At 39.4% G+C, this 15,367-nt stretch overlaps 1 protein-coding gene across 3 annotated transcripts in view; it reads right to left on the bottom strand.

Annotated features, from left to right (window-relative positions):
- Positions 1 to 15,367, bottom strand: part of prkcaa (protein kinase C, alpha, a) — a 156,078-nt gene that overhangs the window by 128,679 nt on the left and 12,032 nt on the right. The window contains exon 3 of one of the 3 annotated variants that reach the window (XM_044190214.1): positions 11,517 to 11,738. The exons of the other annotated variants lie outside the window; for them this stretch is intronic. Coding sequence (XP_044046149.1) covers positions 11,517 to 11,604 — 88 coding nt within the window. The 5' untranslated portion in view covers positions 11,605 to 11,738. The remainder of the gene's footprint in view (positions 1 to 11,516; positions 11,739 to 15,367) is intronic. 3 annotated transcript variants of the gene reach the window in all.

Genomic DNA, 15,367 nt, shown 5'->3' with positions numbered 1-15,367 from the left:
GCGCAGTGACTTACTAGAAAATAAGTTTGATAATAAAGTTTGAAGCGATAGCATGTTGTGTAATATTGGCCACAGTTAACAAGACTAAGAGTGAATGTGGCTGTACTTAGGCACAGCTATGCTTTGAGCTAATGTCAGCATTCTAACATGATCACAATGACAATGCTAACATACTTTTGTAGGTATAATGTTTTCCATGATCACCATCTTAATTTAGCATGTTAGCATGCTAACAGTTGCTAATTAGCACTAAAAACAAAATACAGCTGAGGCTGATGGGAATGTCATTAGTTTTGCAGGTATTTGGTCATAATCCAAAATAATGGATAAGTTTTGACCTGTCAATTTTGACCTGATGATGGTGTTGAGGAAAGGTCTAGGGCTCTCCAAAGTTATTACAGTACATTCTGAGGGGAAATGGATGTCTGAACCAAATTTAATGGCAATCCATCCAATAGTTGTTGAAATATTTCACTCAAAACCACCTCATGGTCAAAAAATCAGGTGATCACAAAGTCAGTAGGATTCATTGTTTGGGAACTACAAGTTTGTGCAAATCTATCTAACATTTGTCAAGCTATTATTTTAGTCTGCATCAAAGCGGTGGATCAACGAACCAACCAACCAACCGACCGCCTGACATCCTTAGAGCCACGGCGCTAGTGCGGCTACAAACCATAACAATACAAAATGTGAAATTCAAGTCATACTTTACAACATCTTGTCTGAAAACAAACTAACATTTCGCATCAGCTGTTTGACTGAACAAATAGAGGAAAACTGTGATCTAAACTGTGTGTGTACTTCCCTGTTATTTAAATGTTTTCTAAGTAAATGGCGGTAAGAACTCCACTTAATACAACATGAATTAAAAGAAGTAAAAACAATACATCTATAAGAGATAAACTACTTCTTAAACCAGACAAATTATCATGTAACCAAAGCAGTATTTCAACTGGGGGCGCCGCACCGCACTGTAGTTGATTCAATAGCTTTCTTGCCATAGGAGGTTATTTCATTAAAAAGGACTGCCTCACGTCAGCAGCAAATGAGACATGTAAACATTGTCATAGTCGGGGTGTTTTAAGGTAAAAGCCTAGTCGGCTTGTCTGGTGTGTCAAACAAGAAAGGATTTAATGAGCTTGGTTTGAAGTGCCATCTCAGGCAACTCTCAGAGTGTATTGGACTATAATATTATTACAATCCCCCACTGAATCACCTGATCAAGTAAAACAAGGAAAAAAGACAGCACTACGGCACTACACACACACGCAGTGTGTTGGTAAGACATATGTGTTTATCTGGCATAACGATGCCCGGAGCTTGTGCCAACTTGCTAGCATGCTGATAACAGTAAAACAAAGAAAACTGAGACATACTGTACTGTACATACATACTGTGAGTGAAGAAGAAAAAACAATGAAAGTAAGAGTAAGAGAAAACTACATTTTAAAATAGCTAAGTAAAGCATTCATGGAACATGTCAGGTGAACATAGTAACACTGTGCAACAATTACACTGGTGTCTGGTGTCTTACCAACCTTCCTGACATATCCTTCCTCTCCAACAAGACCTTTGCTTAGGACACAACAATGTACTCCATCAATTTTAATCCTCAACAGTGAGGATTAAACATTGGGATTATACAGTCATGCAGACAGTAAACAACACAGACGGCAAGAAGCTGTTAGCTTAGCTAAAAGACACACATGGCTGTCCACTTTGTGCAGGAACCCAAGAGTGTAGAATACACACACACACACACACACACACACACACACACACACACACACACACACACACACACACATACATGAACACACACACAATTCAAACCTTTTCTAACCAGAGAACCAACCCTCATGGCCAAATAAACAGCTCTAACACCCTTTTCCCCTCACAGCATATCCCATATGACTCATTCCTAAAGGCCAGCAATCAAATGCTGACTCACAGTGTGGACAACAACAAGTGCTCTCATCTCACTTTAGGATCTATTTGCTTCTCAGTGAACCCATAAACACAAACAAATGCTCTGTGATTCAGGGTCATCCAGTGGGCACCTGATGTGAAACTGCGACCCATCAACACCAAAAGTGATTTAAAAAATAGTAAATGTGATCATATTCACACAAGATCAATAAGATCAATATTTTATTTGGCATTACACATAAAAACTTACATTACACAAATCATGTTTTTGCCTTATTGTTAAAAATAAACAATGTTTTACATTTTATTCCATAAGGCGCAATGTTCAATTTTTGCCATCACAAGCATGTTCACACCAAGTAAGGAGAGTCAATAACAATGGAGAGTCAAACGCGCAAAGACAAGCTATCACACTTTTGTGTCACTCCAACAATTTCTTTCTAGATTTCAATTCCAGACTCCAGACTTCCAGATTTAAGCTGTTTGTCAGGATTTGTCGCCGATATCACACATAAAAAAATAACAGCAGCTGAATAACAGCATCAGTCTAGACTTCCTTTTGTTTTATAAGGTTTTCCAAGCAGAAACCGATGACTTTCAGATATCAGCAGATGCATTCTTGTGTGTTGGAGTTGTTTTCTGTTGATGGTTTGAAATTTGTTCTCAGTCCAAGCAAACCTCACCACTGTTTCCTTTGGAGATCACAAAGAAGACAAACGCATATTTCCAGGCGTCTTGGTGCATCTTAATGGATACTGGGCTCATCTGCCCAAGTGAACTGATGTAAATGAGTTCAAATAAACATGCTTGCTGTAAAAGCCACTTTGCCTTAAACAGGGTGACCCTGCTTAAGGCAAAGTGGCTTTTACAAGATGGCTGTTTGAAAGGAACTTCTGCAATGGTGGTTGCCGCAGCAGTAATACACTGAAAGTATGAGGCGATAGTATGTGTAAGTTGGTTCTCTGGGTGCACAGGTTCAGCAGTAGCCATCAGGCCATTATCGTGAACCCTTATGGTTTAAATGTTGGCTCATTAAACTTTTGGGAGCTTGCAGTATTCAGTGTGTAGACTATCTCTCCTTTTCCTGCACTGAGGTGTGATGGCCACACTATCCAACCCTTTTGCTTTGCACAGGTTTAGCAGCCATCATTATCTTCATCATCAACTTTTTTTTCTATGCTCTTGATGTCCTGTAAGTCTTTAATGGATGGCAACAGTCATCTTAGCCAGTTACGTGACAAATTTGTCATGTTTTGTTTTCTGCTTTCAGAAAATTCCAGGAATTATAATGAACACATAAAAAACAAAAGAGGTTTTAGGACTTGGTGTAACAGACCAACCAGATTGGAGTACTAGAGCCACCCGATTGTGAGGGTTTAGCAGAGGCTCTGACAAATTATACATTAAAAGAACTGATGAAATTAATAATAATTACAATAATATAATGGATTACATTTATATAGCACTTTATCTTGAATACTCAAAGTGCTGACACTGAAGGGGGGAAACTCACCTCAACCACCACCAATGTATAGCACCCACCTGGGTGATGCACAGCAGTGGTAACTTTGGCAGCTATTTTAGATTTAGTCTTAAGTCTTAAGACGAACATGCTTATTAGTTTTAGTCACATTTTAGTAATTTTTATCCTTCATAGTTTTAGTCAGTGTTTTAGTCAGTCGATTAATATGCCTACCTGGCCTTAGAGCTAAGAAATCATACACAAATATCTTCCAAATAAATTGCTGTGTAATCTTAGAAGCAACAGTTTGACTAGATAGTAATTGCAATGTATGTTCAGGGCTTGCCATTAAGCTTTTTCTGGTAAGGACCTGAGTAAGGACAAGTAAGAGAATTAATTCATTCATTTATTACCGCAAACTGAGAAAAACTGGCTTCCGGCCAGGCTAAGCCAATGTGGCTTGCTAGCAAATTTGCCACAAGCTGACATAGCCGACTGCCCAGTAATATTGACTTAACGTTTGCAAATGTATATGCTTAGTTAACATTAGGACTTACAGTTAGCGCCTTCAAGTGTCCTAATTTGTAGCCACAGGGCATTCTCCGTCTTCCGGTACTACAGTGCACTATGTTGTCCTTTCTGTCAAATTATAAATAAAGTGTGTCCATAGATCTATTCTTTTATTCCAATATTGTTGTCATATAACTCGCTGTAGGTTTGCATTGCATTGGTCTGCATTGTTTATATTTTGATAGACAGGCGCAGAACTGGGGGAAAATATCATGCATTTTGTGAATGTCCGATAGCCCACCACTAACATTTTAGTTTCGTCTTGTAAATGAAAACAAAACATACATTTCCTCATAGTTTTTATTATCAAAGATCTATTTTAATTTTTCGTCATAGTTTTCGTTAACACGAAAGTAACACTGATGCTCAGCAGCCATTTTGCGCCAGAACGCTCACCACGCATCAGCTTAAGGAGGGAAGCGTAGATCCAGTCACACTGGGGGATGATTAGGTGGCCAGATGGAAAGCGCCAGGTTGGGAATTTTGCCAGGACACCGGGGAACCCCCTACTCTTTACAATAAGTGCCCTGGGATCTTTAATGACCACAGTTAGTCAGGACCTCGGTTTTACGTCTCACCCGAAGGACAGCATCTCTTACAGCACAGCGTCACCATCTCTGCACTGGGATTTTATTACGACCAGAGGGAAGACGGCCTCCTACTGGCCCATCAACACCATTTCCAGCAGCAACTTAGTTTTCCCACGACATCTCCCATCCAAGCACTAGCCAGGCCCACACCTGCATAGCTTCAGTCATTCAGCAGAAATAAGGTACATATTGGTATGGCGGCTGGCTGAATTTTTTATTGTTTCATTCCAACAGTCAGATATTGCTATAATTTCACAATACAAGAGTGTGTTTGGATCATGAAGCATTTTCTGCAGACAAGAGACAAAGTAAATTACTGTATATTAAATAGGGGACAGTGGGTACAAAGTGTTCCTCTTCTTCCAGATACTGACAACAAAAAGGTTGTCACACATACAATGGTGAACACAAGGGAAATAATGAGACCGTGCGTTAACTGGCTTTTCTGAGTTGTTGTGCTTTCATGAAATTCCAGGAATTGGAAAAAACTAAAGAGGTTTTAAGTTAAATATGGTGGATTTGTTGAACCTTTCCAGTTCATTGAAATATCAGGACAGAACATGGAGAGAACATGATTATTTTTCCTAAAACCCTTTCTCCGCTTTCAGTGAAGCCAGAGTAGCATTAGAGATGAGCTGCATGTTGATACTGTTTTAACAGCCAGTATTTCCCCAAACACACAGCAAACTTCTGCTGAGAAAAAGCATTGTTTTTTTATGTTTACAATATTACATCGGCTTAAAGTCACTTAAGTCTCATCTTGTCTTTGTGCAAATGGATTATAAAGCACTTTGCAATCTGTGGCAGGATTAACTAGTCATTTAGAAGATCTGTTAGAGGAACAAAGGGAACTTTTTAGAAAAGGATTGTAAAATGCTTTTCTACAGAGTGTTGCAGGATTAACTATTTATACACAGTAAAAGGGAACTGGATTTATACTGAACTTTTCTGTTCATGATGTCTTAAAAAGCCACTGAGAACCGTAAAACAGTTGATGAGGGGCAAGCAGAAGAATGTCACATTCTCATGTGTTGTTTCTTTTAATTTGTCAGTGTGTCTGTGATTTAGGGTAATCAGTTTCACAGATTTCCTGCCCCATATCAGATCAAAGGCAAAGATGTCATAAGAATTAATCTTGGCTGGATGAAAATCCATGGTTATGGTTTCATGATTTAGGTCATAAATGTATAGATCAGTAACTTGCATGTTAATCATTTACTGTATCATTCTGTACTATTCAAAAGGTGTTCTACTTTCTAATCTAATGCTAAAAGTGAGGTGTAGACCAACTGTCTACAGATAGACTGAGACTAGCAGCTTTATTCTCCAGAGTAGACATTTTACTTGACTTACTATACAGTGTGACAGATCCAATCAAGGATGGCGGGTATTGACATCAAAATGTAGTCTAATCCCTCAAATTGAATGTTGCTCATGATCTTGAATGAAAGATTTGGTGGACCTGTACCAAACCAACAGCAACTGAGTGACTTTAATCATGGTGCAAGAAGACTTGCAACCCCACTGACATTTCCAGAGGGAGGCTAAAATTGATTGTATATTCAGATTGAAATCTGAACAGGCAGAGCATTCATTAAACTGGACTTCATTATTCATTATATATTCGGTGTCCGATATGAGGATCTGTGTTGATTTAACAGGGGTTCTTGGGCGCAAGCTGTAAGACTACAAGCTAACAGGTTCATCAGGAATTCAGCATACTCCCTCTCCCCACCAAACACACACCCATCTCATCAGCATCGATTGATAGATCATGTTTAATTAAGGTGAAGCTTACAGTTATCTTAAACAAGCAAGGGAGGTGTGCAGAAAGATTTCCAAGATGAAAAGCAAAGGATCAATATTTCTCTCATATTTTCAATAAAACAAGTCCTAACCGTCAAGAGTTTAGAAATGTTGTCAAGCCTGCATGTACTTCGGTTTGTAATTTGAAAATGAAGGAAAAAGTCAGTTAGCAATGTGATTTGGTAAATAACTGTCAACCAACAACAAACTATGAAAGCAACGCTGCAACACACTTTGATACAGGCTTGTGAAAGAGGCTTCAGGCTGTGAAACTTCAAGGTAGAAGTTTCCAGTGACTGTATTCAAAGTTTGTATTCAGAGATTAAAGAAGATCCAAATAAAAAAAAAATCAATATAATATTGTCTTCTGGTATTACTTGCTCTTGTCAAGTCCCAGTTTTAATCAGACTATGTGAAGCATTCTGCCTTCAATAACAGATTGCCTGTGGTTAGAGCTGCCTGAGAGTCTCAAATTCCAGCTTAATTGTCACAAGCTTTTCCTTCCATTTAAAGTCCGAACCATATTGACAGTTCATCAATGCTGCCAACAATATTTGCATTGATCTCTCACTGGATAAATTGAAAAACTGATCAGTCTCAGCGCTTCAGGTAACAATCTGGTTTATCTATTTCAGCCTGTGACATTCAGTCTGGTATTTTCCATCTTGGATGAACGACACAGTCTACGTTGAATTGGGCAAAAAACACTTCTGCAAAATCCATCACATATTTTCATGTCCTCACACAGAGAGGTTGACTTGGTGTAACAGATCAACCAGATTTGAGTATGAGAGCCACCAGATTGTGAGGGCTTAGCAGAGGCTCTGGCAAATTATACATTAAAAGAACTGAAAATGAATGATTTATTGTTTCATTCCAACAGTCAGATATTGCTATAATTTCACACTACAAGAGTGCATTTGGACCATGAAGCATTTGCTGCAGACGAGACAAAGGAAATTACTGTTTATTACATAGGGGACAGTGGGTACAAGGCATTCCTCTTCTTCCAGATACTGATGACAAAAAGGTTAACACAGACAATGGTGAACACAGGGGAAATAATGAGACCATGTGTTGACTGGCCTTTCACTAACAACCAAGAGAGGGACCGAGCAAATCAATATTTAGTGTTTAACCCTGCTACCGGGGCAACATCCCTTTTTGAAGATAGGGATACGTGTGTGTGTGTGTGTGTGTGTGTGTGTGTGTGTGTGTGTGTGTGTGTGTGTGGAATAAATGACACCATAAACAATGAGCCCTTATGTCTTAAAACCAGACAGGAAGTACCACAAATCTTTGTCTTTGCTCTATTTCTTAGTGCTCTGTGAGCTGATTTTAATGAGAGAGTTATCACAAGGTACAACCTGCCAGTGTTAAGTTATGTAACTTAACAAGTCTCACGGTATATTATTTTTATTAGTTGGGCACGTGTCATTTGTTTTAAAGACAGGAAGAACCTGCAAGTTTTGACAATTGCTGGAAGGCATGCAAATTACACACAAAGGCGTCTTCCAAAACAAGTGTTTCATTTCATCAAATGCTTTCATCAAAAAACCCTGTTTTCTTCTTGACATTTTCACTGTTGAAAACATCTCAGTTGTAATGATCTGGATCTTTGTGTAACTAGGATCAAAAAACATCTCACCAGTTCGCCAACCTGTGTAATCATCCTAAAGTGAGAGTCCCACATCTGTAACTGTGACTCCGCCCTTTCCATTTCCCCTGCCTTTTGTTCTTCGTACAAACCCTTCTAGAGCTCTTCCATTAGATAATGCCATTACCACAACAAAACTCAGGGCAATTAAATGCAGATTACGCTGTAATTCAGAGCCTGGTGCATTAGTCTGTGCTCCATCATGGAGCTATCTAATACACCTCTAATGCATTCAGACAGTAATATCGCTCTCTAATCCTTGGTAATGTTCGGTGCTGCACCTCCCCATGGATTAACCAGACCCTCTCAGTTTTAAAAGCATTCTGATCCGTACCCAAAGTGGCGTGCACCTCTGGAAGGTACACCTTTAATAAAAAGGAATCCATGTCACTCAGAAAAGCAGTATTTTTACTAATGTGCATTATTCCCTCAGTAATAGTCTGCAAGAGGTAAATTCAGGTCAGTCAGAGTTGAAAGAGTAAGGGAGAGCACAAGTGAGTTTCAGTGGTCAAGGACCCAACAGAGATTGAAAATGTATGGTGTCTGAACAGTAAACGTTATGACAGAAGAATAGGGCAAAAAACACACATCACTGTTGTGTGGGGGAATTTATTAAAGGTCTAGTGTGTAACATTTAGGATGAGCTATTGGCAGAAATGTAATATCATATTTATAAGTGTGTTTTCATTAGTGTATAATCACCTGAAAATAAGAATCGTTGTGTTTTCGTTACCTTACAATAAGTCGTTTTTATGTACAGAGGAAGTAGGTCTCCTTTTACGGAGGTTGCCATGTTGCACCACCATGTTTCTATAGTAGCCCAGAACAGACAAACCAGACACTGGCTCTAGATAGGGCATTTTTTTCATGTTTTTCACAAGTTTCGCAGCCACCGTAGTTACTTCTACACGCTTGGAATGGGAGGGTGATGTGAGCGGTACTCAAATGGTTGCAAACTGCAATTTCACTGCTAGATGCCACAAAATCCGACATACAAAAGGCAGTATATCCTGTTGGCTACACATAACCTGTCCTTGTCCATGTTGTATTCATCTGACTCTATGTGTAATTGGAAAGATGACACATTGTATGTCTTCCTTTAAAGACATTAATACTGTACAGAAGTTATTTAGATATCATGAAGATGGAATGAATTCAGCTGTTTTGATTTAATTGCTGAACAGTACCTTTTGAGCTGCAGTGTGCCCTTAATGTTCCGCTTAATGTGAAATTTGTTCAACAAAAGCTGTGCATTTGCATCCATTTTAAAAAGCTTATGAGGACACTATATCCTCCAGGATTATACACTGTACAACCTTCAGCAACCCAATATGACTGACAAACTGCTTATATAATAGCCTACCTGTATGTGCCATTACTGTGGAGCCAGAAGTAATCATATTTCAAGCTATTTTGCCAAATAATGCTCCAGTGTTAAAAAGAAGAACCACTGTAATGAGTATTATTATCATATAATTTTAAGATATGTCTCTAACTATTGTACTGTATGTCATTGTCAGTTGAATTCTGATTGGGATAACTGTCTTAACATTGTCTGGAGCTTTCTCTTGTATTTTGTATTTCTCTTCTATGCAGCACTTCAAGTTGCTTTTGACTTTTGTTACACAGAGGGCCTTGTTTCGTTTTTAAAACGTTTGGATATAATGAAATAAAAGCAAGGCCTCGGAAGATATTTTACTTACACATTCAATACCATCTGCAGTACAAAGGCTACCTCTACAACATCACAAAGTGTCTGAAAGGACACATCACAACCGTGATGACGATTTTAAGAGCTGGAGAAATTCAATTGTCCATTTAGCCAGAAGCATTAGCAGGAGCCTTGTTATGATCTCCCCGCTCATGTTACTTCTGAGTCACAAAGTTATATGCATGATCTGTATAGACAGAATGACAGAGAGATAAGCATACAGACAAGTCTACTGGTTGTTAATAAAAGGCTTAACAGCCGTTAGCTAGATGGGAGAGTTTCCATCCTCACCATCCAGCAGCACACTGTCCTTAAAGCTGAAGCACTAGAAAGAGGTAATAGGTAATAGGTAATAGGTAATAGGAGGTCTGCATCAGCACCAAAACACAACATGACTGAAGCCTTGCAAGAAACACTAAGAACAGCTTATTGAAGTGTTATATATTTTTTTATCTAATAAAGCTGCAATTTAATTTGTACAGTATATCTCAGCTGACTCACACTTGTGTATTCTTTCATGAATCCCTGTGGATCACTTACATAACACTGTGTCCACCCTTTGGTTCAGCTTATTAAAAAATCCAGTATAATTGGTAACTGTGGTCTGGGTTATTCTGGGGATACAAGGTGTCAAGCTGAGAACTTCTGGCATGTTTGCAGTCAGGCCACTTCAACTTCAGAGGGCAATACAAACTCTAGGGAGGAGGGAAGAGAAAGAGAAAGCGAGAAAGACTCAAAGAGAGAAACAGATCCTTCCTCTTCATGCAAATATTTACTTTCAGAGCTAAAAATACAGTCTTAATTGGATTTCTGTCTGTCACTGTGCGGCTCAAATGCAACACGTCTGGGTTGAAAGTGAAACACAAAGTTTCTAAAGTCTTTGGAGTCCAGACGGGAAGGCTATCAGTCTGCTGGACTTCTTGATGAAACTACAGCCTAAGTGAAGCTCACTCTGCACTCACTGCTGTTTTCACGCAGATTTCCATTTCATTGCATCCCAGGTATGAGTATGCTGGAATGAGAATGGTTCTTCTTGTTATTTCACCCTGATAATTATTAACTAATGCTTCCATTACAAAGCATGAGGCAAGTGTACACTCAATAGCCAGTTTATTAGGTACACCTAGCCTGCCCTTGATATATTATATTAATAATAGAAACACCTGTCAGTATAATGCAATAAAATTCAGTTCTTTGCTACATGGTGACTTTTTGGTCACTGCCCTGACTTTGACTGTATCTGCCTATTAAGTCATGTAATACTGGTTCCTACATACAACAGACTGTTTGACAAGTTTGTATAACGCATCATAACATGCGTCCAGGATGTCCTGTACCTGTATATAATTAACCCTGTGTTGGTCTGTTTACATAAGATAAGATCAAAGTATATTGATCCATATGGGCGAAGTCGTCCCAGAAGAAAAGGAAAACATGGAATATGTGATAGACAAGAAATTAAGTAGAAACCATAAGAACAAGTGATATAATACAACGACAACAACAAACCAGGCCATATGCTCTGTATATGGATTAAGTTGACAGCCACTGCTAACCACTTTCAGGGCGGAGCAGATGTTGACATACAGGCCTAAATGACACTTTTAATAACTTAAAACTGATCTGTGTGTGTGTGTGTGTGTGTGTGTGTGTGTGTGTGTGTGTGTGTGTGTGTGTGTGAGAGAGAGAGAGAGAGAGAGTTAATGTATGTCAGTAAGAATGGAGCAAACTAATACAGCAGAATGGACAACATACTGCACATTTGGTCACACAGGCTTAGCTACTCACATGTGGCTGTAACTACTGGTGATGATAGAGACGATAAAGCCCAATGAAACTTATCATCATCAGGATTATTCAGTACTCTGTAATCCATGAGTGACTTCAGTAAAAGCCTGCAGCCTGTTCAATCAAGAGGAATGACTGATGCAAAGGGGAAGACTCTTGGGTAAACAGTTGAAAATCTATTTCCCAGTTTCATCTCATCAGGTTTCTCATTCACAAATTCCCCTAGGATGAAACAAAAGAAGTTGGTGTTAGAAATCTGCCTGGGTAACTGGTGATTAATTTAACCTGCTTCTTCCCTATCGATTGCATTAGCTCAACGGCTTTTGAGACACCAGATAACACTAGTTCTTTCACCAGATTAGTTTAGCAAATGTAACACAAAAAAAGCCAAGAATGGAAAACAGAAACATTTCAAAAGGTTTCCAAACTGTGTTGAGGATGAAAAATCCATTACAACACCATGTCTCTGCAGGTGCCAAGATCGAATTTCAAAGACAAGACAGGCAGGAGGGAAAGGAGGTGAGGCTCAGAGTCATATGGCCCAATTTTAATTCACCATATTAAGAGGAAAAATATGGGAGGTTGTACACTATTCATCTCTCAGATATGTATGACAGCTTGTTCATATACAAGCAATTCACCCCACCCTTTAAATGAAAACACAAGAAATTGTTGTATGTGCTGTTTATGTGATATTACCAAAATCTGTTGTTTTTGACTCAGACAGACCTACAGGAATTCTTTTGATTTAAACCCCTGATCCCTATCACGCTGCTGATTCTTATTTTCAGAAGAGAAGAAAGAAGGTATTCCCAGCTTCGATTTTCTTCATGACTTTATGTCAAGCATGCCTTTTAAAGCTGATGATATTAATGCTATTAATTAAAGGTAAATTCCATCCAACCTGCAGCTATAGATCCACAATTACATGGAAGACCAACAACAATCAGTAAATCCTGAGAGTGCCTGGTCCTGAGATGTTGACCTTCGGGGGATCTCTGAAGGTCACCAGCCATTGATGCAAAGCAGCACGCTAAAACTGAGGGTTTTATTTAACTGTAGAGGCCAACATGAGGTCTGTGTTAAATGGCAAGACAGAAAATCCAGTTTAGGGGCACTGCAGCCAGCCCAGAGCCCTACTTTGCATGTAGACAGATGTGGGGTTTGTAACTGCTCAATGTTACAGCATCGATTCAGAAGCGAAGGGAATGGGCTGGATGTGAGCAGCAGGGAACAATCCCCGTTAATCCCAGTAAGCAGGCACACTTCCTCCGAGCAAATGACAGAGCAACAGGTGGTTCCATTCACAAAAAAACAGTCTGAATGAGTGTTTCATTCAAGCAAAAGTTAAGCTCCCATTAAGCACCTATGATACCATTCTGCCCCTCAAAACATTATCACCAACCATCTGAAAGTAGATTTAACATTGAAACCATAGAACATAGTGGCTTTAATCATCTAAATGGATGATAAAAACCATTAGGACTGCTGCATTTCAATAGGTCAAACTACCCTAACTACCACAAATTGGTGCATTCTGAAAGGACACTGTGAATCTGCAGGGATAATGTGTGCTGACATGAGTGTCCATTCTGTTGTTTCCATTTGTCCTCAGCATGCCACATCTCGTTCCTACACTTCCCTGAATGCCATCCAGCAACACCCAAACTACTCGACAAGACTGTTGCATCCATATGTGAAGGCAGAGAGCCCAACATACTGTAGTGATAGCAATGGTATCAGCAAGAAAGCAAGACTTTCAAGTCAAGAAAAATCAAGTCACGCATCTTACTGGAAATGCAAAATGGTTTGTTGCTGTGTTGCATTATGTTGTACAGTGCACAGGCTGCTGTCAGTGCAGAAATAATATCTCAGCCTCTTCTACGATGGATTCCTCCATGTATGATTGCTAAACACTGTTGAAAAATAATGAGTCAAGCCAATTTTCTATTAATACTAAAGACATTACTAACTGAAAATAATTTACCATGATAAATATGCCGGCCCTGACAAATTTGTACTCAAGCCCTGTAAAACTAGCTAGCCACAGTAAATATACTATCAACTATAATCATTCTTGACAAGCCAAAGGGGGAATCACTATGAGCTGAGACACTGAGACTTTGGCTCACTATGCTGTATCTGCACGCTCTCAACCTGAGTCCATTTTAACCAAGCTGCCAAACGCTTCCTCCTGCAGGGGCTCAAGTTCACCGAGCAAAGCCAAAGCAGACACCTTGACACGGGGCCTTCTGGTGGGGCCTTCTCTACATCAGTACACTGTCCATACAAATGTCTTCCACATGCACACACACTCATACATAAAACATAGTTTTTGCTTCTGGTTTACAAAGGCAGAGCATGGGAAAGTAGGGCTTGCTAAAGACTGACCTTCACACACTCACGTTGACCCAAAATATGTTTTGTCAGATTGTATTCGTCGTCGCCGTAACGTTGATGCTGTAGTAAGAAAAGGCAGAAGCCAGAATGGTAGTTTTGAGAATAGCGACAGATTGCTGCTGCATTCTGGTTTAGATAAAATGTCACACACATCCAATTGAGGCAAATGAATAATACTCCATGTGGGTCACATCATTCCAACAGCGTGTCAGTAAAACACAAAACAGCTGTTTGTGTCAACTCGAGTTGTGTTTAATTCACTTGGGTTTTAGTTTTCCCTAATTCCCTACCATTCAAAAAGCCATTCTTATTTTCTAAAAAGCTATTTCATTAATGTTTGTTGCTAACTCTGTATAGGAGAAAAGGTAGTTACCATAAAACTTCATATTTATATACACAAGTGGAAACAGTTGCATTAAGTCAAGGCTTCACAACTTGTTACTTCCAAAACTTAATGCAAAACATGAAGTCTGAATTGAGGTTCAAATATTCCACTACAGAATCCACCACTTGCCCCAACAACAGTTGAAATCACACATCCAGAAAAATTATTAAAATAAATCTGGACTGTCTTTTGTGTTGGATATTATAGACATGGTATATTAACATGGAATTATAATCACAGATGATCACTGCAATTATTAAATCAATGGCCATTCCTACGTAGTTTTAGTCACATGTGAAGAGGGCTAAGAGCAGTAAGGCCAATTCCAGTATTTGTGCCAACATGCAAGATCACAAATCCAGGAGCTCAGAGTTGTTTGTCTACAGTACAAAGCCCCGTGATGCTTTGCTGTAGCTGTAGCTGTAGCTGTGTGTGTGTGCGTGTGTGTGTGTGATAGCCATTCAAATTCCATGTGACATCACCATTACAGCATGAACATGGACGTCATCCCACCTGGGACTGCTCAGTCAGTCCCCTTCCTGCACTCAAATCCCCTTATCAAACTGTGAAACAGATTTGGGCTGCATCATGACAGCATGCAATCAGGAGCTGAACAGGGCTCTTTTATCTCATGACGTGCAGGTGTCAGAGGATGTATTTCCCTCCATGCAGGAGCCGTCCTGTGCCAGGAGACAAGCAGAGTTGCATTAACGTCTTCCAGGTCTCCATGGAAGCCCAGAAGGTAACATAATACAGACTCAGATGCATGGAGAGAAGAACTGCAGCAAGGGAGCAACAAACATCACAACACCATTTCAAATATTGACATATTTGACTGAACATCAGTGCTCAGTCACATAAATTTAAAATCAATACTCATGATGAATGCTCATTCTGTAAGCACTGGGATTTACATATCCCAACACAGCGCCTCTAGGCTGACAAATATGACAAACAGCAGCATTTTTCTGTGCAAACACTACCTTATACAGTGCTAAACACATTAGAGCTATGAGGCACATTTTGAGCACAAGACAGCATTTCCCCCAAATGCACAGTGGGAATT

Source organism: Siniperca chuatsi, linkage group LG3 (genome assembly GCF_020085105.1).
Source record: "Siniperca chuatsi isolate FFG_IHB_CAS linkage group LG3, ASM2008510v1, whole genome shotgun sequence".
Classification (NCBI taxonomy): Eukaryota; Metazoa; Chordata; class Actinopteri; order Centrarchiformes; family Sinipercidae; genus Siniperca; species Siniperca chuatsi.
The sequence above is the reverse complement of the archived record's forward strand: the minus strand, read 5'-3'. Positions and strand labels throughout refer to the sequence as shown.